The sequence below is a fragment of the Papaver somniferum genome, chromosome 6, assembly GCF_003573695.1.
Source record: "Papaver somniferum cultivar HN1 chromosome 6, ASM357369v1, whole genome shotgun sequence".
In the NCBI taxonomy this organism is placed as follows: Eukaryota; Viridiplantae; Streptophyta; class Magnoliopsida; order Ranunculales; family Papaveraceae; genus Papaver; species Papaver somniferum.
This window is the reverse complement of record NC_039363.1, coordinates 103,987,544-104,014,236: the sequence shown is the minus strand read 5'-3', so window position 1 is coordinate 104,014,236 and position 26,693 is coordinate 103,987,544. Positions and strand designations below refer to the sequence as shown.

Below are 26,693 nucleotides of genomic sequence, written 5' to 3'. Positions count from 1 at the left end.
TACCACCTTGAAATGATGAACGAGCATTTTTATGGAGTATTTTGTTACTTCATCTGTTTTTGTGCCAGAAGCACATCGTAAAGAAACGTAAGGCTCTCTTTTATGGGGTGTTCCATAGGAGTATTCGAATAGTCGAGTTTCATGTTGTCATTAGCCAGAAGTTTAATGACCCTTGAATTATTCATGCTCAGGCATGATCAGTATGGACACCAAAGTTCTACCAAGATAAGTAGACAATTCAAAATGCTCATGGACATCCTTTACAGAACCTGAAGCTTCCATCAAACAAGGATGTAAATGGTGTTGTTCTTATGGTAACCCGTTGCTGGATCACCAACATTAACTCCTAGAAAGGATTCAAGGTGGAAATTGCAGGACTTATTTACCCTGCAATATGGACAATTATTCCAATACTTTAATGTATTGATAGACACATCTACTAGATGGTCTCTTGTTATATTAACACGTAATGTTAGATTTCGCCGAACTGTTTGTGCAAATCTTGTGGTTTCTTATCTATTTTTGGACTTTCCAGTTAAGTTCATTTATCTTGATGGTAAATTTACGGGCTTCTGATGCTTTCCCTTCAGTTGTTATTATATCGAGCATATAGTTAGCACATGTGCACACTCGACATGGTCTAGTTGAGTTCTTTGCTTAAGCATCTTTAGTTCATTGCTCGACCAACTGGTTACCATCATTATTGTTTTTGGAAGCAACCTTACATTTTAAATTTACATGTTTGATCCATAGCATCACCTAACTATATATGTTGGTTTCGATTTATAAGACATTTAAAACCCTGAGCTGGTAATGTCTTATTGAAGATGAGACTGTATACCCGCCGTTAGGGGGAGGAAGTAAGCCATCGAAAAGAAACGGCGTGAGATGTCTCAGCTCTTGTCGAGCCTGCAGCTGTTTTTGGGTACTTTTTTGTAATTAAATTAAAACCCAAAAACTATCATGAGCAGAATTGCCTTTGAAAATCAGGCAATTATGGAACCAGAAGTTTCCAGAAATGAGATAGTAATGTTTCCGCCCTGATCAGGAAAACTAAAATGCCACCATAAGTTTGGAAAGAGTAGGGTTGATAACCTTAAAGGTTCTCCCACTTTAGTCAAGGGGAGAAACGTCACCATAAAAGGATGGTGCAAATTATGATAACCTAAAAGGTTTTCCCTCCCTAACCAGGGGAGAAAGACTACCATCTGAAGATGGCACGTATTATGTCAACAACCTTAAGGGCTTCCCCTTTAAGTCATAGAGATGACAGACACCACCTAAAGGTTGCAGTAAGCAATGTCGACAATTCAACAGGTTATCTGATTAAGTATTTATCCTGATCAAACAAAGTTTGGCTGCCGCTATATATTGGCGTGAAACTATCTCAGTTTGTTTTCTCACACCAAGATATTGGATGTAATTGAGGTGTTGGATATTACTCATGATTAAAACAAATAACTGCAGTAGCTCTGGGAAAATATTGCTCGTCACTTGCTTGAGGATGCAGACACAGGAAGTTGTCTCAGCAGGTTAAATCATGCATCTCGCAGTGACAAAGTCGTGTGATAAAACACGCTTGAGGCCTGAATAATTGCCTCATATATGCCTCTTAAAATAAATTCCAATCACTTTTATAATATGTAGTGCTCTTGAAGAGAGACACATATAGTGCTCGTGGAGACTATCAAAATATGATCCACATTCTCTAAGTTTGAAACTCCTTATTGAAGATGAGGATATGATAAAGCCCCTGAAGTGGCGCTGGTACCAGTTTGTGAAATTTTCTTGAATATGCACGCAATAAAGAATGTGTTAGATCGTATATGATTGTCGATTACTGTTTACAATAGTGGTTGTGTACCCCTCTGCAGAGGAACATCGACATTGTGATTGGTAGGCATATGACATGTTACCTCAAACTAAGGTAGAAGATGGAATCTCTCGAAAAAGCGCAAAAGTTCGGATCCGACTCACATCGTAAAATTAGGAGGCCTGAAAATTACAGGTTGGTGTTTGAGATTAAGCGCAGAGAGAATAGTATTATCGTTTTACGTGCGACTGAGGGTTTCCTGCTGAACCCCAGGATTGGTTCTGTAAAACGAAAAATATTCTCCTAATATAGATGCAATTTAGCGTGGTAGTCACTGAAGGACTCATATTGCATCTTGTTATGACTAGTAATTGTAATGAATCCCTGAAGGATTCGAGGTTCTCTGACTCAGGCAGCCAGCCACCTGACGTTCTGAATTATGTCAGGCTTGAAATTTAGTCATAATCACCATTTTGAATAGGAGAATCTTATGAACAATCCTTTGTGTATTTTATGTTCTTGGTATAAGGTTAAAATCCGGATGAAATGATGATATCATTTTTGACTTCTGAAAGAACACTTCGTAGCGCTAAAATCCACGCTTGAACTAGATTTTTGAGATCTCGCTGAAATCAAAATATTTGCTCGACCTGAAGTTTGAGGACATGCTAGCATAATAAAACTCGTCTGTATCTAGTTTTGACACTCGTAATACTTATCGTTCTTCTAAATTAGCACAATTACTGGGAAGTGATCGATCTATCTGATACGTACGTTAAATTTATGGTCCAGAAGTACCATACATGGATATAATGCATGCATTATCTTGTGTTTTCTAACTTTTGTTTTGTAGGTTACACTTTTAGATGCTAAAACTGATTCTATGGTATTTAGGAGTTTACAAAAGACCTTTCATTGTTATGCCTGAAGTTAAAGCGTAAAATAAATTGTTGTGCAATGGACTGAGGATTTAAATGCGAGGTGTACAATGACGATTGTGCCCCACAATACCTGCAGTCAATCCTCCATAAACAGCAAATGGTAAAGTGGTTTTCTGAAGGCTATATAATATTTGCACCACCAGCCGCTTTAAGAATGCTTCAGGGGGAGTAAACTCGTAGAATCTTTGGCTGTACTAAAACGCGCTGTACTCTTTTTCCTTCGCTAAGGTTTTGTCCTTATGGGTTTTTCCTTTTCAAGGTTTTAACGAGGCAGCATATCCGTGTTCAGCACCATTATCGAGGGACATCCGTTGTACTCTTTTCCTTTGATCTGGTTTTGTCCCACGTGATTTTTCAGACGACGTTTTTAACGAGGCAACATTAGCATTGACGTCAGCATTATTATGAACTTTGGGCACTCAGGTTTTGTCCCAAGTGGTTTTCCTGGTGCGGGCACTCAGGTTTTGTCCCAAGTGGTTTTCCTAGTGCGGATGTTCAGGTTTTGTCCCAAGTGATTTTCCTGACACATTTTTGTCAAAGAAAATATTTTGTGGCGGCGACCACCCTCATTCTAAGCTCAGGTTTTGTCCTAAATGGTTTTCCTGACGCAACTTTGACAGAGGAAGCATTTCATGACGGTGACCATCATCACTTTAAAGTTACCAGTATTGTACCCTTTTTCCTTCGACCAATTTTTGTCCCAGTTGGATTTTTCTGGCAATGTTTTTCTTTGACGAGGCAACAAAATTTTGCTCGGGTTTTGTCCTATCAGTTTTTACCAGCAAAGCTTGACAAGTACACATTTTATCAAGAACGGTGGATCATTCAAAGGGGGAGTATTGTAATTGAGTCGGTAAGGTGGATGACCACCCCAATGTGGGACTCACCCAATCTACTATACTAGGACATGTATGCTTTGGTGTGTCACATGTAGGGATAATTATCTCTTAGCCGTTTAGAGATAATTCTTATCTATACCGACTTAGTTTATTCCTCGCCTATATATAGGTGTAGTTGCTCGTATTTTGCAAGATGAATTGAACAGCAATAAAACTCCTCACTTTACATTTCTCTATCTCGTTCTCTGGCTTTGTATACAATTCATTTGTATAAGTAGTTCTTGCAAAACAGTTAAAGCAAACGCGAAACACAACATTAATTAAATTCTAATCAATCTCATCTTGTTTCTTTCCGTGCAAAGTCAAATTGGGGAGCCAATAGTGTCCAACTTGGGGCTATTAAAAAACTAAGGTTGTGTTAGTATGAACTTAAAGTATATTATTAAACCAGGAGATTCGTATCAAAAGATTCAAAGGTGCCTATATGAGCGAGATGGGGAAACTGGTAATCAACCATATCAACTGCGAGGTAGCTTATATAGTGTATTTGTTTTTTATTTCTTCTAAATGATTGATCCTAAGTGGATGACTCCTCCCTATCGACATTAACTTTGTTTTGATCTCAAGTTGGTCTGGTAAGTCCAGCTCTCAAAGAAAACTTGTATGTGCTCAGGGTTTTACCACCAGCAATCCGCTGGTGTTTGTGGAATGAGCGAATTATATGCGATTGTTTCGAAATTTATCTACAAATACACCTCTTGAAATTATTGATTTTAGGAAGCCAACAGTTGCATGCATATTAGCTTCATATCAAAGGTGTCTCAGGATTTTCTTTGGAGCACTTTGTGATTAGTGGGAAGGAGGTGGTTTTTTGAACGTTGGCAGTAAATGGTCTGGTTTGCAAGTTCATGGTTGTTGTCTGTTTCTATGTGTTGTAGTTTTTATTTCAATCTTGTTACAGGGGCGGCAGGTTCCATTAGAGGGGCGGTAAGTGTGATAGCAATGTCCCTCCTATTGGTTATGGGGTGTCCTATAGGGGTTGTAAATTGACTAGATTACCCTTTTCACCTTGAATGGACTAATTTACTCTTGTTTTTTTGGTTGAAAATACTGAATTGTCCTCCCCTATTTTTAACCTAATAGAAACTGAAAATCAAAACAATTTTTTTTTCAACTTCATCTTCTCTTCTCCTCCTCTCCACCATTAAAACTGATTTTTCATTGTCCTCTTCGATTAATCGGCGATTTGAAAAATTGATAATCGTTGATTGAAAACTATATTAGAGATGCCGAAGAAGAAGGTTGACGAAGATTGTAGCCGTTCTAATGAACCAAATCCTCCATTAGGTCAAGAACATCAATTTGAGACTCCTCAACCGTCAAAATCAAGCAGAATGACTTATTTGAGGTATGTTTCGAAAACTAGTTAGGGTTTAGTCTATTATATTTGATTTAAGTTAGTTTTGCATCAAAAATTAGGGCTTTGGATCGAAATTGAAACTGGAATTTGTGTGTTGTATTTGAGTTACGGTTGGTAATAACCCAGATACCAGCCGTAATTGTATATTTTGATGAACTTACGGTTGGTAACAACCCAAATACGAACCGTAACTTTTAAGTTTTGAGAATTAGGTTAATGTACGGTTGGCATCGAAACCTTAATTAGGAATCGTAATTCCTTCTATATGTTGCAAACATGTTTTACGGTTTATATTTTCATCTCACTTACGAACCGTAATTGTGTTACGGTTTGTAACTCAATTAAAGTTACCAACCGTACATCATCATGTATGTTAAGAATTTTTGAAGTAGTGATGTACGCTTCAAAACTATAGTTGACTTACCAACCGTAGTTCAGTTACGGTTGGTCTCGATTCATTACTTAACAACCGTAATTGGTTACGGTTTGTAACTGATGTCATATTACGAACCGTAAATTAACCTACTCACCAATTTTTGTGTGTTTTGTTTTCTATATTATTTGTTCTACATTTAGTTAATCAATCAATTTTAATGCTTGTGTAAGAATCCTGATAGGGTGAAGAAAAAGAGAGGAAATGACTTAACCCCGATTGATCATATGCCCACCCCTCGCGGTGAAAAGAATTTACGTGTAGATAATATAGGTACCCACAAGAATGAGAAGAAGAAGAATAAGTTTGAAATTAAGTTGAGGGAACAACCTGTGGATGAATCTGGAGTTGAGTTAGAAGGAGTGGAACATAATGATCAAGAAGAGGTTGGAGCCGAAACTAACCGTGAAGGCAACGAAAATGAAATTGTAGAGGAAGAAACTAATTATGATGAAGATGAAGAAGAATCTAAAGAAGCCGATGATGATGGAGAGGAGGAAGAGGAATCAAATGATGAAGAGGAGGAAGAGGAAGAAAATGATGAAGACAAGATGAAGAAAAGAACAGAAGGAATATGATGAAGAGGAAGAAAATACCAAGGGAAAAGAGGTAGTTGTAGCTGCACCTCCAAGGCAAAAGAAAGAAAAGAAGACGAGAAAGGAGCCCGCACCGAAAGGGACGCATATTACTAAAGGCAAAGAATTGTTGTTGCCACCGAAAAAGAATAAAAGACCTTGGGTCGAGGCCCTAGATAAGTCTTCAATCTTATTTGGTTATACTGGTTCCTGGTCCACAAAAGTCTGTCAGACAAGGATATGCTTTTTGTTACTTTTCTTAAAACATTCATTATTTTGATACATTTTGTTTGTTTATTTCAGTTCACCATAATATGCTTATATATTTTTTTATATTTGTTTTCTTAAGACCACGCAAGATGCATAAAATTGCTGAAGCGTCAAAGGGATAAACATTGGTCATTAAGTCAAGAATGTGCTTCGGTTCGCAATCTAGTGTCTAGTACAGGACTAGAACCTGGAATTATTCATTTGCAATCGGATTATGATAGTGTTGTGGTCTATTCCTTCAGGGAACGATATTGGCTTGAAACCGATACGTTTCATCTTCCATTTGGATAGATGACAATAACACCGGACGATGTGAAGCAAATTACTGACCTTGAAGGACAATCTGTGTTTGAAGGTTTCGACAACAACATGTCTTGGACTGACCTTTACATCCTTGTTCAAGAAACACTTGGGTGGGAGAAAGATGAAACTGAGATGGAGTTTCAGTTGGCTGGTGGTTATGACCCTGCTGAACCACATAAACCAAAAATCATCAAAAAGCTATTGTTGAAGAATTTGAGGAAGAAGTTTGAAGGAACAACATCAAAGGAAAGGGCAGGTGAGGTGATGGATGAAACAAGAGTTAGGCGTACAACCACAGCGTATTTGTTGTATTCTCTTGGGACCGTATTCTTTATCGATAACTCGGGAAATAGGGTGAATTTTCATTACCTACAACTGTTGAAGAATTTGGACAACATTAAAAAGTATTCGTGGGCCACTACAACCCTTTCATATTTACTTGACAGCCTAAGAAAGGCCTCTAGGGTTGGAGCTACTGAAATTGCCGGGAATGTTGCGCTTCTAATGGTAAGTTTGGTTACATTTTTCTTATTTTGTTATATTTTTAGTCATATGCCAATTTTTTATACTTAATTTATTTTTTTGGTATGGGTTTATGACCACTTTTCGAGCCTGAGATCTCCTACTGAATGGGAAGAACATGATTATGGACCTACGGGAAAGAAGTTCAAGTTCACTGACAGCCAACTAAGGAACAAAGAGGAGAAGCTCATCAACATGAGGGAGCAAATAAATGATTTCACTGATGAAGATGTTATCTTTGACCCCTATTTGAATATTGAAAATGGAGTTGATGTTCGTAGGTTCACAGAGATTGCAGGCTATAACGGGCCATTGTATCATCCCACAGGTTACGTTATGACCAATCCTCGTCGAACTCTATGCCAAATAGGTCATATTCAACAAAGGGTTATCAAGGAAAACTTCAAATTATCCAAGCAAGAATCCGAGACAAAAGGCCCCACCATTGTACTCAACTATAGCCCAACTCCAACGGTTGATGTTTGGAACAACTGCCATCAAGAAACATACCAACTCGCAGCGGGAGAGGCAATTCCCTGTAACAACACAAAAGAATCCGTTGCTGATTACATGTCTTGGTATTCTCATTTTGGTCATCCATATGTGATCAATAATGATCCGGAGGCCCAACCATATATGCAAGAGGTTATTGCTCAAAGGACGGCGGTCGACGAGACTAAAGAGAAAAATGTCTATTTGGTTTGACTTGGAAGAAGCTATATTTCATGTCGGTACGTAATTTTGTTTTCCTCATGACTTTGGATCTGAAGATTAATGATTATTATGAAATAATCTATTAACACTCTTTTTGATATGTGAATAGAAAGAGCGAGTACAAGCTTTGGCAAATAGCATGACTTCATGCATCCGTCGTAATGGTGTGACTAAAGCTCCTCAACAAAAGATCTTGCAAGAGCAAATAAGGAACATGCATAATCCAAACATGGCAGAATTGTATGAGGGGTTGGTCACGGAAGAAGTAGGCTTAAAAAGGAGTAGAAACTCTCTTGGAGGTGCGAGTAGTAGCCGTCGTCAACCTTCACCTAGCAGCGAAGAGACAAATGATGAAGAGGAGGTGCACGGTATGGGCACTAACCAAAGAGGTGGTCGTGGTAGTCTTGGTGGTCATCGTGATGGTCCTAAAACTCGTGGTGGTGGTGGTAGCACCAACAAAAGGAGTCGTGGTGGCCGCCATGCTTAGTTATTGATTTATCTTAGTTGTGTGTGGTTGGTTATGAATATCGACTTATGGATATTATGACAAACTAATAGTTGTGTGTTAGTTATATATATATATATATATTAACTTATGGAATTTATCTTATGAACTTATTTGTGTTAGTTATGGATTTGAACTTATGGATATTATCTATGAATTTGAAGTTATGGATATGTGTTTGTTTGTGACAGCTTATGTTTGACAATTTTAAGTTGCAGAGCCAATTACGGTTGGTAACTAATTTTTGTTACGAACCGTAAATAACACTGGAACCAATATTTTTCACAAACTTTAGTTACGGATCGTAACTAATTATCGAGACCAACCGTATTTTAAGTTACGGTTCGTAACTCTTTCACCTTAACCAACCGTAAAAAATCCTGATAGTTTTGGGATCTCACCAATTACGGTTCGTAAGTATTTATGTAACCAACCGTAACTCTGTATTTTTCTTTTTGGCAAATTTACGGTTTTTAACCTATGCGGGTAATCAACCGTAACTCTGGAATTTAGTTTTCTTCAGAGTTACGGTTTGTAACTTCTAAACAGTTTCCAACCGTAACTATGTAATTTAAAATTCTTCAGAGTTACGGTTCATTTGTTGATTATAGTTACCAGTCGTAACTCTACTTTTCCCACAAAAAAAAATTGTTTGCACTCACATGTCCTTGTGAAATTTGAAAATATAGCCGTTGAAACCTTCAACAACTTCATTTTCAAAAAATAGACCCGTTATTGAAGAATTTTTTTTTTTTTTATATATATATATGCTTATCCTCCTTGCTAGAAGTTACACCTCCACATGAATCATCTCTTACCTTAAACTAGATTATGGATCCAAACCCTGAATTCACTTTGGAAGAAGATTTATGTATTTGCCGCAACTTTGTTCTATGCTATCCAAAAAGAGGAGAAGAACGACGTCGATGTGGTTTTATGAGTACAAGTTATTTGAGAACTCTTTTTGGAAACTTTTGTTCCGAAACAGGTAACCCTAATCACCGCGATGGAATTATGTTGTATGTTCGATATGGAACTATTCGGGATAACGTTCAAGAATTTATGGGATTAGTTCGTATTATGGGTCAAATACGATTAAGGGGTGAAACTGACGCTGAAGTTTTAGAGATCTCTATTCAAGAATGGAGACGAAGGTAAAGGTCGAATTTTCAATACTTACCTCATTTCAACATCCTTAAAGACTTCTATCGCACTCGTAGACCCCGTTATTAGTATCCTTTTAAGTCGCATGAATGAATGAGTTGTAATGTCATTTATATTTGTAATGATTTAATGGTTGTAGTGTTGGTTTAGTAATGAACATGGTTTAATGGTTTTAAATTACTTATCATTGTCTTGTATTTGGTGTCAAGGTAAGTTACAGTTGGTATCGGTACTATCGAGACCAATCGTAAATGACAATGGAAATTAAAATTTGTTTCTGAAGCTAGTTACGGTTGGTAATTAAATCTAGTTACCAACCGTACATAACCCTGAAACCTTGCCTCATATGGATACTAGCTCAACATACCTGGATTTGATATATATTAATTGAACAAAATACTTCATTCATAACATGAATAAACTAGATATTATATTGTCACTTTTAATCATATCACATTTAATCAAAATACCAAAATACAAAATATAAAATGTATTTCACCAAGACTTGAAAATATTTAAGCATACTCTTCATCATCAGTCATAACTATGAATTGCTTCGACATATATAACATTATGGTCGTCCATAATTCAATCCTTTTCTCAAATCGATTGCACCAAGTCTCGGGGAGTTTCCGTCGCAACCAAATTCCCTCCACAATAGAGGTAATGGGCTTCCTTCATGCAATCGGAGGCCGATGTAATGATTTCCTTCCACGTGCCCCATGACAACTGTTTTTGTTATTGACAAATCTTCGTCAAACGGTATTCTTGTTGGTACAAATATATGGCTCATGTCTCTTGTTGGTACAATTAAATGAATGACGCAATTTAATGCGTTGGAGAGTAGTTGGCCACATATAGGCATGCACATCCAATATTGGCTTGTCAAACATATATTGCCGGTTAACCTCCTTTCCGTTTCCACAAATCTCTCATTTAACACCTCATCGGTTTCGTTTCTATCAACTCTCATCATCGGCTTATAGAAGTCGCGGTAACAACGTAATTCCATTAAGCATTTTTGCCTTACGTAAGTAACTTGGTCACAACCCCACCCTTTCGCGTCTTCAAAGGATCCAACTTGATCCACGAAGACGTGGTAACCACAATTCCCGTCACCATGAACATCCTCCGTGGCCTTGATATAACCACGAATATAGTCAGGGAAAAAACGAAGGTGTTTGAGGGTGAAAACGGTTTCTGCTGATTTCGGTAATTTCGGGTGTGTAGGTGAGAAACGAGTCTAAACCCTAAACAATGTACTGCAAGGGAGTACTTTAGATTCAAGAGATCAATATGTACAAATCCGGCCTAAACCAAGAAATGGCCGTTCCAGACTTGCTTCGGTCACAAAGAGGAGGAGAAGGGTTGATTTTGGGGAGGGAAACGAAGAGAGTGTTGAGACCAGAATAGTTGATCCTGGAAAAGTATTTGTTTTGTGACTTGCATCAGAAAGTGGGAAACTAACAGATGGGAAAGCTAGCAAACGTTTTCTGAGTGTTGTATGCTCCTGACCAGAACTTGTCGTTTGGTGGAAATAGGTAAGACCTATTTATACAAGTCGAAGTGAAACGTACTCTGGTCTCGTAAGAAATGGAAAACAGATGAGTAAATGGGAGGAGGTGGTAACTGGTAATGCCTGGAATTGATGTTCCATAAAAGAAAGTGTTTCACCGTTACTCCCTGTATTTACTAACCTCCTCATCCTTATGATACTGTCTTATAACGAGCGTAGTGTACGCTGCACGCTGTAAACCGCCAAACCAATACCCAATGAGCATCCCCAAGTTTGTGACATGTGTTGATGTCTCGAGTGTTTTCGTGGAAAACATGTAGCATGTTGTTGTTCGGCAAGTTGAGCTTGGGAGACTTGCCGGCTCGGTGGTGACCTTCGACGGTCGAGATTTTGCATCTTGAGAGGAAGGGTAGCCGTTGATTATTACAACCCTTCGTTTGGTAGCCAGTGGCATGAAAGCATGGCCAGTACGGCTTTAACATGGCGTAGTTTAGGCGCGGCCAAAAGTTAGGGTTTTGGCTTTGTTTGGGAGCAACCAAACTAGGTCTTGGCGTCGGGCCAAAGGTTGCCATGCGTTAGCTGGTAACCTTGGACGCCTAAGATCTGCATCTTAGATGGAAAAGTGGCAGTTGATCTTCGCAAGTGTTTGTTTTGGTAACCGCATAGGGAAGGCCGACATGGTATAGCGCGACAAGGTGGATGGAATGCCATTGGCACATGTGGCATAGACGGCATGCCTGGGCGCGGTTTGGGCGTGACCAAAAATAGGGTTTTGGCGTTGGGCCAAAGGTTACCATCTGTTGATTGGTGACCTTGGACGGCTGAGATTTGCATTTAAAATGGAAGGGTGGTCGTTGATTGTCGCACGCCTTCGTTTTGGCGGCCGTGAAGGGAAGGCTGGCATGGCATGGCTCAGGCGCGGCAAGGTGGATGGCGCGGCAGGCCATTGGAACATGTGGCATGGTCGGCATGCATTGGCGTAGTTTAGGCGCGGCCAAACTAGGGTTTTGGCGTTGGGCCAAAGGTTACCATCCGTTGTTTGGTGACCTTGGACGGGTAAGATTTACATCTAAGATGGAAGGGTGGTCGTTGATTATCACACGCCTTCGTTTTGGTAGCCACGAAGGGAAGGACGGCATGGCATGACTTAGGCGCGGCAAGGTGGATGGCGCGGCATGCCATTGGCGTGGTTTAGGCGCGGACAAACTAGGGTTTTGGCGTTGGGACAAAGGTTACCATGCGTTGGTTGGTGACCTTGGATGGCTGATATTTGCATCTAAGATGGAAGGCTGGTCGTTGATTATCGCACGCCTTCGTTTTGGCAGCCGTGAAGGGAAGGCCGGCATGGCATGGCTTAAGCGCGGCAAGGTGGATGGCGCGGCATGCCATTGGCACATGTGGCATGGTCGGCATGCCTTGTCGTGGTTTAGGCGCGGCCAAACTATGGTTTTGGCGTTGGGCCAAAGGTTACCATGCGTTTTTTTGGCGACCTTGGACGGCTAGGATTTGCATCCAGGAAGGAAGGGTGGTCGTTGATCATCACACGCCTTCGTTTTGGTATACGCATAGGGAAGGCCGACATGGTATGGAGCGACAAGGTGGTTGGAATGTCATTGACACATGTGGCATGGCATGCCTTGGCGCGGTTTGGCATGGCCAAAACTAGGGTTTGGGATAAAGGTTAGCATGCGTTGTTTGGCAACCTTGGACGGCTAAGATTTTCATCTAAGATGGAAGGGTGGTCGTTGATCAACGCACGCCTTTGTTTTGGTAGCCGCATAGGGAAGGACGACATGGTATGGCGCAGCAAGGTGGTTGGCATGCCATTGGCACATGTGGTGCGGCTGGCATGGTTGGCATGCCTTGGCACGGAGGTGCGGCTGGCATGGCATGCCATTGGCGCAGTGGTGTAGCTGACATGGTTGACATGCCTTGGCGCGGAGGTGCGGCCGGCATGGAATGTCATTGGCGCAGTGGTGTGGTTGGCATGCCTTGGCGCGGTGGTGCGGCTGAGATGGCATGCCATTGGTGCAGTGGTGCGGCTGGCATGGTTGGTATTCGATGGCGCGGAGGTGCAGCTAGCATGGCATGCCATTGGCGCAGTGGTGCGGCTGGCATGGTTGGCATGCCTTGGCGCGGAGATGTGGCTGGCATGGTATGCCATTCGCACAGTGGTATGGCTGGCATGGTTGGCATGCCTTGGAGCGGTGACGTGGCTGGCATGGTCTTCCATTGGCACAGTGGTGCGGCTGGCATGGTTGGCATGCCTTGGCGCGGTAGCATGAGAATTAGGGTTTGGCATAGATGATGTCAGTCAGTGTTAAGGGTTCTTCCGTGGAACATGACCCATGTAAAAAAAAAGGGGTACCCCGGTAATTCTTACCTAGGCATGCTGATTGATTAAATAAATGTGCTAATGGTCATAGTGACGTCATGTCAGATGTATAGTTTTACTATTTTGACCCTAAGCTAAAAGCCACCATCAACAGAAGGTAATATTCATAGAAAATGTGATGGTTTCGGCTATATCGACCATTCTCGTCTCTAGGTGGTGGTTTAGGCACTCCTTTTAGATGAATCGTCTCCTTCTCACCACTTGACGAAATTTTTTCAACCATCAGACTCTTTCCATTCTTCCTTGCTAATTGTTTAACACAAACTTTACTAACAAGTCTTTTTATTGAACTATATTGAGAGGAAACCTAGGGACCGACATTGGAACATTTACTTTTAAATCCATCATCTTTTTTTCCACTTTCTTTGCAACCATTTCCTTTAACTACAACTTTGCTTCTTTGTATTTCTTTGGAGCGAAATACCAGACCTTTTCCTTTAACATCAATTTTGCTTGTTACACTTTCTTGAGTAGGGAACTCGATACATTTTTGTTGTACATTTCGACGGCTTGGTCTCCTTTATCCGCTTGACTTATTTTTCGTTTGTTTCTACCTTGAACATCATCCTCTTCCATCTCATCCTCCGCTTCATATTCCTTTCTCAACCATTCATAACCCGAAGGATCTCTTTTCTTTGATTCTTCCGCCAATTCCCTTGTTTTTTTATTTCCCACGTACCTCTTTTTTTTGGTAGGAGGCCTCCCCTTACTATTCCCCTTTGGTGGATCCTTGATATCATACCTAAATTATGGATATACGAAATCTCTCAAGTTATGTCCTTGGCTTAGTGTAGCATATTTCTCGGCTAGAGCTTTTCCAATCTCGCTATCGACAAACGTTCCTCCAAATTGTTGATCAAAATTTGTTTCACGGAATGTTAATTGTTACCAAAAGGAATCAACATCTTGAATCGGGATCACTTTGTTTTGGTGTGTGGCTATAACATGCCGACATGGGAGTCCCAAACTTGTCATGTTTGGAAAAACACACTCTTCTTCATAATTCCCCAATTCATAATATTGTAATTCATACATTATCTTATCAATTGCGCGGTGCGAAACTTGATGTGTAATTCCCCTTAGCCACTCATTGTCTAACTATTTGGTGTGCTGTTTACTTCGGCTTTTTTCAAAAGTCTCCGTAACTCTATCGTGATCACGGCGGAAATACGAATCCATGGCTTCAAATAATGTAACTAACCCACCATTACAACTATGAAGTTTCTTCTTCAACTGGTTGTGAGATGACTCCGCCGTACTTGTAGCTTGGTTGTCATAGTGCCTATATTGGTTAGTAAACGCCGCTACGAACTTCTCTTTATGCGGATCCAAACAATTCTCCAACAAACACTTAGATAACCTCTTTTCCAATAAGCCACTAACATATGAGCTCTATCCTCATGTTTATCCACGGTGATAGAATAGGTCAAGGCTCTCCACTCCGTTTTGAAACTTTCCCATTTTAGTTCCGCCAACTTGTCATCCTTATTAAATTTCTCTTTGGCTTCCTCTTGTTCATGTAACGGTAGTTTCTTTATTCTATCCATTTCTCTTTTTTTGGTTGGACGGACAAGGCGCATGCACTAAGTTTCAATACTTTTCCACAAGTAGAAACGTGCAAATAAGTTTATGAGCTTCCGGGAAAACCCTCCTTATTGCATTCAACAAAGCTTGTTCCTTGTCGGTAATAATCACCTTTGGAGTATATCCCTCTACGTAGAATAACTTTACCTGTTCTAGTGCCCACACATAGCTCTCTTCGACCTCATCTTTCAAGAAGAAAAAACCAACACTAAAAGGAGCATTGGTAGAAGTTTGCGCGACAAAGTTCAACAACGACATCTCAAACTTGTTGGTTTTGTATGTACAATCCATTAGAAGCACTTGATGAGAGCATCGTGCCAACTTCACAAACTCAGGATTAGCCAATAAAAAATGTCTTATTCGTCCTTTCTCATCTTCATCGTGGAAAACCGAATAATTATGTGCCTCCCCCAAATGCCTTAATTGTTGCATTTCGTTCCTTTGTTCCCATTTCTTAGCCTTCAATTTTTTTTCTTGCGTTGTAGATGTTAGCCAAAGTAGAAGAATTTTGTGGGTTTCTTTCCTTTAAGTGAGCTAGGATATCAACGGGCTTCATACGAATTTGTGTCAGTGACTCTACGATCTTCTCTTATACTTCGGTAAGGCATCCAACATAAGAGTGTGATAACAAACTCTCCGGTATAAGGTGGTTATGACTACCGCATACAACTTTCTCCAAAAACCACCTTTTTGCCGCGTTCCTTTTAAACTGAAGCTTGAAGGGGCATCGGGTCTTCTTAGTGAAAGTAGTATTCTTCCTCTTTGTCTTTACTACTTGCACGGTACCTTTTTTTGCGTGACTTCCATGTTTTCCACTACACTCGCAAACCATTTGAAAGGCACTATCACTAGTGGTACCATTACAAACTATAATACACATAATCAACTTTCCTCGTTCTCTAGCCCACTTCTTTGCATCGTCTTTGTCCTTCCATGTCTCCTCGGTTAAATAGTGAAAGCTAGAATCTTTGGTGAGAACTTCATTTGCTAAAGGTTGTTCATCCATTATGGGAGGTACATACCTGATCTATACAAAAATATAGCCACATTAGTCTAAACGAGACAAAAAAACGAAAATATATATAAAGGTACGGTCGGTAACGACAGAGGATACACAAACCGTAACTTAGTTACGGTTTGTAACTACAAACATATATGAACCGTAAAACACCTACGGTTTTTAAGGATTCACATATTACCAATCGTAATAAGTGCAGTAAATACTTCCATGCACATGATGAGTTACGGTTGGTAACTACTGCATGAAATTGTCAACCGTAACCACGTTACGGTTCGTATCGAAATTTTCTCAGCCAACCGTAACTGGTATTACGATTGGGTTTTTCCCCAGATTGAACCAGTTATGGTTGGTATTTGATACTTTTCGAACCGTAAATGTGAGTTACGGTTGGTAACTAGCTTAATGCCAACCGTAAGTTCTTCTGAAATTTTAAAAGTTTCAATTTTTTTACGTACTTTGGAGAATTTCGAGCGACAAAAAGCTAATGGGAACTAATTTAGAAGTATACCTGGTCATTTTCAGTTGCTGGTTCTTTACTTTGTTGGCTAATTTCTTCAATTGGTTGAGATTGACCTTCACTATGGGTTAAACATCTCTACCATCTAACAAATACTCCATATCAGAATCTCCATCAAGGGGTATGTAGTATTTGTTTTCTCTATCGTATAGAGATTCACCCATCTCAAATTTTCTACTGGAATCACGCATTTTGGTTGAGTGAATCAAAATCTAGGGTTTCACAAATATCACAAAAGTTTTTTTTTTCTTCTCCTCTAAATTTTTTTTTTATAACTCTAAAAATCTGATTTTAGAGTTATTATAAATGAAAATTAATTATCAACACTAATCTTGATTATCAATATTAAGCTTAATTATGAACACTAATCTTGATTATCAACAATAAGGGTTAGTTAGTCATTTCCAGATATTTTTTTTATAAGGGGCACTTGAATTACTCATGTAATGACCCTTTTTGTCTTATTAGCTTGCCGCCCCTATAACAAGATTGTTTTATTTGAGTTGAACTCTTGTTGTTTTGGAGCTCTATTTTGTTTTTTTTCTTCCCGTTAAGTGTATCAGGGCATTCTTTTCATGTACTTATATACTACTAAAATTAGTTTGTCACCCATGCGATGCACATGTATGTTTCTTGATATATGGAATAAAGTCAATAAATAAATAACCAATAAGTTAACATTTGAGTTGGTGTGAGTAAATATTATCTGTCCGGTTTAGGTTGCTCCCATTTCACTCGCCACTACCACGGAAATCGTTTTTGCTTTCTTTCCTCTGGCTACTAAGATGTTTTACTTCGCCAAGTTATCTCTTGCCCGCTCATAGATTTAGCATCAGTTAGAAAGATTGACCTATTCGGGAATATCCTAATATATGTCTATTTTCAACTTTTGGAAGCATTTTGTCGCTTGTTACTCCCTTCCTCATATCTAAGTGCATAAACATCCACTGTATGCTTTTCCTCGTTTGGACCTCTCCTTGAATTTTAAGGCTATACCATCTTATGTTCCCTACCTTAATCTTGCATTTTAGATTATTTTAGATAAGATAGATAAGATATATTGTTATGGGTTTTGAGTCAGTAGATAAATGTTGAGTCTCATAAAAAAAATTGGTTTCCATGTATACATTTGTCGCACGCAGTACACCTAACCCAGAGGATCAATTTGACATAACAAAACAAAATAAACATACCATATCCTATCTTGAACCATAAAAAGAAATTGGTTTCCATGTATAAACTAAAAATAAGTCGATTCAAGTTTCAAAGGATAATGCGGAATTTACATTTTTAACAACCTTCATTAAAAGGGTGAAACACTAAAACGTCATGCATTAAAGTTTTTTCAATTTACCTATAAATCAGACACATGATTACTCTCTATATATGTCTATATATATATATATATTAAACCCCTCAAACACCATTACTTCCTCACACACTGCCTCTCTTTATCTCCGACATTTTTCCAGTTTAACATTACTCTTTCCGGCAACTTCTTCTAGGTTATTGAAGATAATAATTGGGTGTCAATTTTTAATAACTTGTTAGTTCATGATGATACTTACCAAATTCATATTCATATCATATTACGTCCCCTTCATTTAAGAATGTCCTATATATGTCTATAACATTTTGATCCAAATTCAAGGGCGATTGTCTGAGTATGATTTAACAATCAACACTTGTTGTCTCGCATGTACTCACCATACTGATTTACCACCGATTACAATTTCAGTCCACCTCATTTAAAAGAGGGAGAGAAGAGATATAAAGAAAATTTGATGCCGTCCCTACCCAAAAAGGCAATCGTATTAACGGAAAAAAAATATGTACATCCCCAAAATATGTAACAAATAAGAAAAAAAACTTATTTTAGAATAATCCTATATAATTACATAAAACCACTTAAAAATCGAATTTCAATATTGCATCCAATTAATATTTTCAAACTGTGAAAGTGCAACAACTATCATTGGTTCAAACAAATGGGGAAAAATACTTGAGTCACAAAGTAACTAAAAAGAAGCTGATCATGAACTCTTATTTGCGTTGAAAAAGTATAAAGGCCCACTCCAACAAATTTCCTCCATAGTTCCAAGATCCATTACCTAAAATAATCTTTGAGCTATCACCAAGATAGCTTAAAATTACCTGTCGATCATATCAATCTTTTAAAGCATGGGTATAAATATCTAAGAAAAATGGATAATTGTGAATTGATATCTTTGTAGAGGCAGGTAAAAGTTCCATGAAGAGCAAACTTAAAACGATCTTAGAATCAACACCATTTGTTCAAGGAATTTTTTTCTTTTTAAAAATAAATAAAAATCAGCATCTCGACCATGAAGAAGAGCAAACATAAAACAAAAAGGTAAATTATCCACTTCAAAAAATATGAAAAATTGGGGAGCTATGTTTACTATGGATGGTAGTCCATTGTTTAGCCTTGTGTCACAATTTACGAACTCTACTGATATTTGTTTGTTGGAAATTCTGGATAAAGAAACCAATTATATTTAGAATGCTTCAATTTGATTTACGACATCATGATCCCAACCCAAAGAAAATCAAAGATGCAAAAGAGAGATTTAAGTGGTACAAAAGCTTAAAAAAGGGACTGAAGACCCATAAGCAGCCATAAAATATTAATCATCTACGACGTCCTGAATCCAAATCCACAAGATAGCACAGATTAACACAGATTTGACAGCAAAAAGACGGTTACTAATGTTGTCCATCGTACATAAAAAATAATAGAACAAAGAAAATAAATGTAGATTTCACCTGTATCATGCCTTCGCACCATTAGTAAATTAGAAGAAAGCTTGTTGTAGTGGCGCATTATTAATTGTGCCTTGCAAATAGTTAGTTGTAATAATAATAGAACAAAAATCGAACCATTATAGAAAATACAAAAAACTAAAAAGTCATTATGTAATTAGAAAATGAAAGATCTTAATATCATCAGCAAGGACTGAGACATACCAACTTGACCCAGTCTAGAATTAAGAAAAAACTGAAGCAGAAAGAGGGAGTAGAACATGAAGAACAGAAAAAGTTTAGGGTTTACCAACTAAATTGTGTTTAGTTATTTACCATTTCCCTTCTTCTGCCAAACAAAACCCTAAATTCAAAAATAAAACAAAGATAAAACCTAAAAGTAGAGAAGACAAATCTTTTTTTTTGTAATGCATTACCAAGCTGAATGTAGATGCGTCCGCCAAAGAGTGCTTGATGCAACTATTAAAAATAGGATTTTACGTGTCATAGGTTTAGTTTGCTGAGGATAATGAAAGACGTTCCATTTGTTATTGTTTCGTTTTCCATCAATCTCATGCATCAACTGGACCGCATGTAGATCCAGCCCGAGTAAAAGAAAATTTGTGGCTTTTGTAACAGAATAATGCAATACGGTGGTGATTTATCTTATTTTGACTACCATTATAGTTGATCACTTTATACGGAAGCTAACGTAGAAACGTACTGATAAATTTGTCTCCGCACATCGACCATCATATAAACTACTCGGAATCTCGAAACAATACACCAAACATATATTTTATGCATACGATTTGTTCTGTGAAATGTATGTCCATGACTTGGCTTATGTAAGATCATCACATTAGCAACTGCATAAAGAACATATACAACTGCTAAGATTCTAATACGAACCAAAAGGGAGAACTTATCACTTAAATGAATCAACCATGCAACAAACTAAATCTAATACACCCCTTTGAAAAACCTGTAACACCAATCTGCAAATATTATCCCAAGTATTTAATAACATGTTGGTTTACTGCGAACGTACCCATTTTTACTATTTTCCGGTCCATTTACCGAGTGAAATTCACATTTCATTACTCATCATTACTAATTGCAGTAACAAACTGAGCTGTAGGAAAAGCTTTGCCGCATTAGTGGAACATAATGAGTTATTACCTGAAAACAAAATGGTGAAACTCATATTAAAATGGACTAAATGACAAAGGTTTCATATGCTAATAAGTCCTCTCATAGATTATACGGACGCAAATTCATAAAAAGTCATTCAAACCTTTACTTTTAATAAATATTTCTGCTCTAAATTCGCAGATTTAAAATATTGAGAAACCCTATTAAGAATCTTATTCACTGAAAAAAAAATCATTAGAGAAAACCATCTCATTTCTCATTTTCCGTAAACTCCATAGAATGCACACTCTCATCATGAATATGTTATCCACGTTATCATCCATCCAATTACTATTATTTGCATCACATTACCTGAAGACCTCTGATAGTTGATATCCATTCCCGCCTGTTGAAACACTAAAGTTGCTTTTGGACATCGCATGAGTTTGTTGTCATCGTCCCAAATCTCCAAAAGAAACATCCCATGCACCAGCACCAGCCACTACACCGTCGAAATTTGAGAGTCTCAACGTTAATTCAAAAATAATAATAATAAGAGTTTGTAAAATACCGAGGGTTTCGTGGCCGTAAATCTACATCCATCAGACAAATTATTAAAAGTCATACAACTAGTTAAACATTAAAATAAATCGAACCCTTAAAAGTATATTTTATGCATACAGTGACAGCCAAAGAAAAAGAAACAAAATCAACAGGAAGGAAAAACCATGGACGTACCTGCAAAAAGAGAAAGAATGATTAGAACTTAAAAAAATCAACGCTCAAATATTAAGGTTGCGTGGAAGTGGAAAAAAAGATTAGCTGTTGTTTTCTAGGTGTTGATGGTGGTTTTTAGCTTAGGGTTAAAATCGTAAAACCATATAACTGACATGACGTCACTAATACATTAGCACATTTATTGAATCGATCACCATGCCTACGTAATAATTACCAGGGTACTTTTTTTTATGTGTCGTGTTCCACGGCAGATCCCTTAACATTGACCGAAATCATCTATGCCAAACCCTGATTCTCATGCTACCGCGCCAACCATGCCAGCCATACCACTGTGCCAACGGAAAACCATGTCATCCACATCTCCGCGCCAAGGCATGCCAACCATGCCAGCCGCACCACTGTGCCAATGGTCATGCCATCCACATCTCCGTGCCAAGGCATGCCAACCATGCCAGCCGCGCCACCGTGCCAACCACGTCTGCCACGCCAAGGCATGCCAACCATGCTAGCCGCACCATACGCCAATGACATGCCAAACCCTTGGCCCCACCATGCCAAGACAACCACACCTTGCCTTGGCCCCAACCATGCTAGCCAGACCATGCGCCAATGGCATGCCAAACCCTTGGCCCCACCATTCCAATCCAACCGCAACTTTTCTTGGCCCCACCATACCAAGCCATCCGCGCCATTGGCCTTGGCCCCACCATGCCGGCTTTCCCTATGCGGCCACCAAAACGATGACGTGCGACGATCAACAATACCCTTCCATCCTAGATGCAAATCCTAGCCAGGTCTCCAAACAACGCATGGTAACCTTTGGCCCAAAACCCTAGTTTTGGCCACGCCAAACCGCGCCAAGGTATGCAATGCCACATGTGCCAATGGCATGCCAATCACCTTGTCGCGCCATACCATGCCGGCCTTCCCCATGCGGCTACCAAAACGAAGGCGTGCGACGATCAACGGCCACCCTTCCGTCCTGGATGCAAATCCTATCCGTCCAAGGTCGCCAAACAACGCATGGTAAGCTTTGGCCCAAAACCCTAGTTTTGTCCACGCCAAACCGCTCCAAGGCATGCCAACCACCTTGTCGTGCTATACCATGCCGGCCTTCCCCATGCGGCTACCAAAACGAAGGCGTGCGACGATCAACGGCCACCCTTCCATCCTGGATGCAAATCCTAGCCGTCCAAGGTCGCCAAACAATGCATGGTAACCTTTGGCCCAAAACCCTAGTTTTGGCCACGCCAAATCGCGCCAAGGCATGCCATGCCACATGTGCCAATGGCATGCGAACCACCTTGCCGCCATACCATGCCGTCCTTCCCCATGCGGCTGCAAAAATGAAGGCGTGCGATGATCAACGACCACCCTTCCATCCTGGATGCAAACCCTAGCCGTCCAAGGTCATCAAACAACGCATGGTAGCCTTTGGCCCAAAACCCTAGGTTTGGCCACGCCAAACCGCGCCAAGGCATGCCATGCCACATGTGTCAATGGCATGCCAACCACCTTTCCGCGCCATACCATGTTGGCGTTCCCCATGCGGCTACCAGAACTAAGGCGTGCGACGATCAATGAACACCCTTCCATCCTAGATGCAAATCCTAGCCGTCCAAGGTCGCCAAACAACGCATGGTAACCTTTGGCCCAAAATCCTAGTTTTGGCCACGCCATACCGCGCCAAGGCATGCCATGCCACATGTGCCAATGGAATTCCAACCACCTTGTCACGCCATACCATGCTGACCTTCCCTATGCGGCTACCAAAACGAAGGCCTGAAACAATCAACGACCACTTTTTCATCTAAGATGCAGATCTTAGACGTCCAAGGTTACCAGCTAACACATGGAACCTTTGGACCTAGTTTGGTCGCGCCTAAACAAAGTCAAAACCCTAACTTTTGGTCGCGCCTAAACTGGGCCATATTAAAGCCATACTGATCATACTTTCATGCCACTGGCTACCAAAATAAAGGTTGCAATAATCAACGTCTACCTTCCTCTTAAGATGCAAAATCTCGACCGTTGAAGGTCACCACCGAGCCGGCAAGTCTCCCAAGATCAACTTGCCAAACAACAACATGCTACATGTTTTCCACGAAAACACTCGAGACATCAACACATGTCACAAACTGGGAGATGCTCATTGGGTATTGGTTTGGTGGTTTACAGCGTGCGGCGTACACTACGCTCGTTATAAGAAAGTGTCATAAGAATGAGGCGGTTAGTAAATACAGGGAGTAATGGTGAAACGCTTATTTTATGGAACATCAATTCCAAGCATTACCGGTTACCACCTCCTCCCATTTACTCACCCGTTTTCCATTTCTTAATGAGACCAGAGTACGTTTCACTTCGACTTGTATAAATAGGCATTACCTATTTCCACCGAACGACAAGTTCAAGTCAGGAGGATACAACAGTCAGAAAATATTTGCTAGCTTTCCATCTGTTAGCTTCCCACTTTCTGATACAAGTCGTGAAACAACTACTCTTCTAGAATCAACTATTCTGGTCTCAACACTTTCTTCTCTTCCCTCCCCAAAACCAACCCTTCTCCTTCACTTTGTGACCGAAGCAAGTCTGGAACGACCATTTCTTGATTTAGGCCGGATTTGTACAGATTGATCTCTCGAATCTAAAGTACTCCCTTGCAATACATTGTTTAGGGTTTAAATTCGTTTCTCACCCACATACCCGAAATTACCAAAATCAGCAGAAATCGTTTTCACCTTCAAACACTAGGATATGCAACATATGGTATCAAATATTAACTTATATAAAGATGCAAAAACTTGTTTTTTTCCTTACCATATAACAAATTTAACCATAAGGTTTTTTTTTATCTGAATGGTAAGAAACGATAGAAAACATTAACGAAAGAAGCAACATTGATACTGTACATAAAAAAAAATATAAGCATGCAGACAGCAACACATGCCCTAAGGAGAGAAAAAGAAAAAAAGGGAACCTCGTCTCCAAATGAGATCTCGATCTTGATTGCATGTTATATAGAGAGATGCCGAGCCGAGAAAGAAGATACCTTTTGTGATAGAATAGGAAATTACATGAGTTTTTTGGCATTGGGTTTTGTAGTTTGCATGATAAGTATAGCTACTAAGCTTTCCAAATAACCGATATCGATATTCATGAAATATGATCGCCGCAAATATTGATCACAATTGTATATAAAACAAAAATAACAAAAAATAGGATATCAGTTTCGGAATAACCGATACCAATATCCAAACCTGACTATCGAAGTTGTCAATCATATTTAAAATATCTAATCTTTTTCGTCACAAAAAAAAACGTATACAAACAAATACAAAAATTACAATTACAAAACACAAATACCACAAAAGAAAATATTAATAGACGATTAGAAAAATAGAAATTTAATCACCTTATCAGTACACGACATTATCCATGTGTTCATCTACATCAATGTAGAGAGAAGAGGTACAACAACATATGTAGATCAAAAATCACCATTAACTGATATAATGCTAAAAAAGCTGAGAAACAAAAAAGCAGAGCCCTGGAAAAAATAAAATCACAAAAACGATGAGACCTCACCTTTGCTCGAGTGATTTATATAGAGAGCATCCACAAAATTTTCAGAAGAAAAAAAATCTAGGTTTAGAAGAAAAAAATACCTAATTTAGGAAACAACATCCCAAAAAATACAGAAATTTTGTAGTTTTGGATAGCAACATTATTCTCATATACCACCATAATTAATAAGGACAATCAGGGCAACGGGCAACCACAATTTTGAGTTTCCTGTTTTCATTTTAAACTTTGTCCTTTACGATATTGGAACAACCAATAGCGAAAACCATGTAGCATGGTTGTTCGAACATTGTTAAAACTGACAGGAAGTTAAGAAGAATGAGGGGATTATAAAAGTGTATATGTTTAAGTATTGTTGTTAAAAACAACTTGTTAATGACAAGTTAATTCAGTTTTTGATTTTCAACATAGCATTTCCCAAGTAGCGCAATTCCCAATTGTTTCGTTCGAGTTTCAGAGCAAATGGCTTGTGGTTACGGTTTTTGGAATTATTGTGATTTGGAGGCACGATGCTCTGGCCATGAGGGCTGCAATGGGAGCAGTTGCAAACGCATGGATTTCAATCACGTTAAAACGAATACTCGACCAAGAGCGACCTGTTGCTAGCTTAGGATCTGGTCCAGGCATGCCATCTTCACATGCTCAGTCCATCTTCTTCGCTTCTGTCTATGCTATCCTATCATGTGAGCTGTTGATTTTGTCTTCTGAGTCTTATGAAACTTAAGCTTAGTATTTTCTGGAAGCGACTATCAGAAATAGTGTGTTAACGTTTTCAACTACAGCAATGTTCTCTGAACCTGTTCACTTTATCTATGATGTACACTATCTTTACGAGTTTTTTTTCTTTCCTGAAAATGGATGGCGTTATATATCATTTTTATGTTCTGTTACATCATACTCCCTCCGTTCTACTTTAGATGATGTTTTTGGAGTTTTCACGCAGATTAAGAAATAGAGAGAGATATGAATATTTTTCATCTATACCCTTGAGAAAAATCATCAAACATTAATTACTATTAGTGCATTTAAAAATAAATTTATAGTTCCAAGACAAAATGTTAGGGTGTTATTGTAAGTTTTTGTGGAAAAATATGAAAACCTTCAAATATTCTTGAACAAAATAATAACCCTAAAACATCATTTAAAATTGAATGGAGGGAGTACTACTTCATTCTGTTGCCTGCTACTTTTTTTTTTGTCAAAGATGTCTTATTGTGATTTTTTTTATGTGGCAGTGGTTACATATCTAGGGTTGAATGGAGTTACAGTGACCATTGGGGTGCTCGGCTTGGGTTTCATCTCATATCTTGTAAGCATAGTCGAGGTTAACATCGAAACTAAGGGAGATATATGGAAACCATCTAATGCTGTGTTGTATGTTTTGTTTATCCAGTCTTGGTTACGTATATCACAACGACATCACACCATCAGTCAGGTTGTGGTGGGTGCTATTTTAGGAACCATTTGCTCGATTTTATGGTTTCAGTCTTGGTACTGGTTCGTGCAACAAGCCTTCCTTTCCTTTTTATGGGTACGGATTATTATTGTTCTGGGGGGCGTCACATGCTGTGTGATCTTTCTGTTGTATGTCATTAAACATTGGCTTATGGATGGTGATGAAGATTAATATACTACGTAAATTTAGGCCTGATAAATTCTGAAGTCATGTATCCAAATTCTTTTGTGGCATACTTGCATGTATAGTTCAGGTTGACAGTTAGGTATTTTTCTCTAACCATATCGTGGCATATGATGTTTCTGTATAATGATAAGTTCAGTTGAATTTTCAAGTGACTAGTTTGTTCATTTCATTTGTATAAGGCTTCAAATCCGAGGTATCATAAAAATCAGGGCTGAATTGGGGGCCCTGAAATAGTAATTGGGGACCCTAACTACAGGACAAAAAAGGTCATGAAATAGTAATTGGAAGTTATCCCTTATCCC

General features: G+C 39.0%; 1 protein-coding gene across 1 annotated transcript; it reads left to right on the top strand.

Moving 5' to 3' along the window:
* Window positions 1-9,166: 9,166 nt before the first annotated feature.
* Window positions 9,167-26,376, top strand: LOC113291235 (lipid phosphate phosphatase epsilon 1, chloroplastic-like). The gene is made up of 5 exons (XM_026540792.1): window positions 9,167-9,206; window positions 9,324-9,489; window positions 25,161-25,432; window positions 25,985-26,058; window positions 26,143-26,376. Exons 1-5 carry the CDS (start codon window positions 9,167-9,169, stop codon window positions 26,374-26,376), a joined length of 786 nt encoding a protein of 261 aa, XP_026396577.1.
* Window positions 26,377-26,693: the final 317 nt, after the last annotated feature.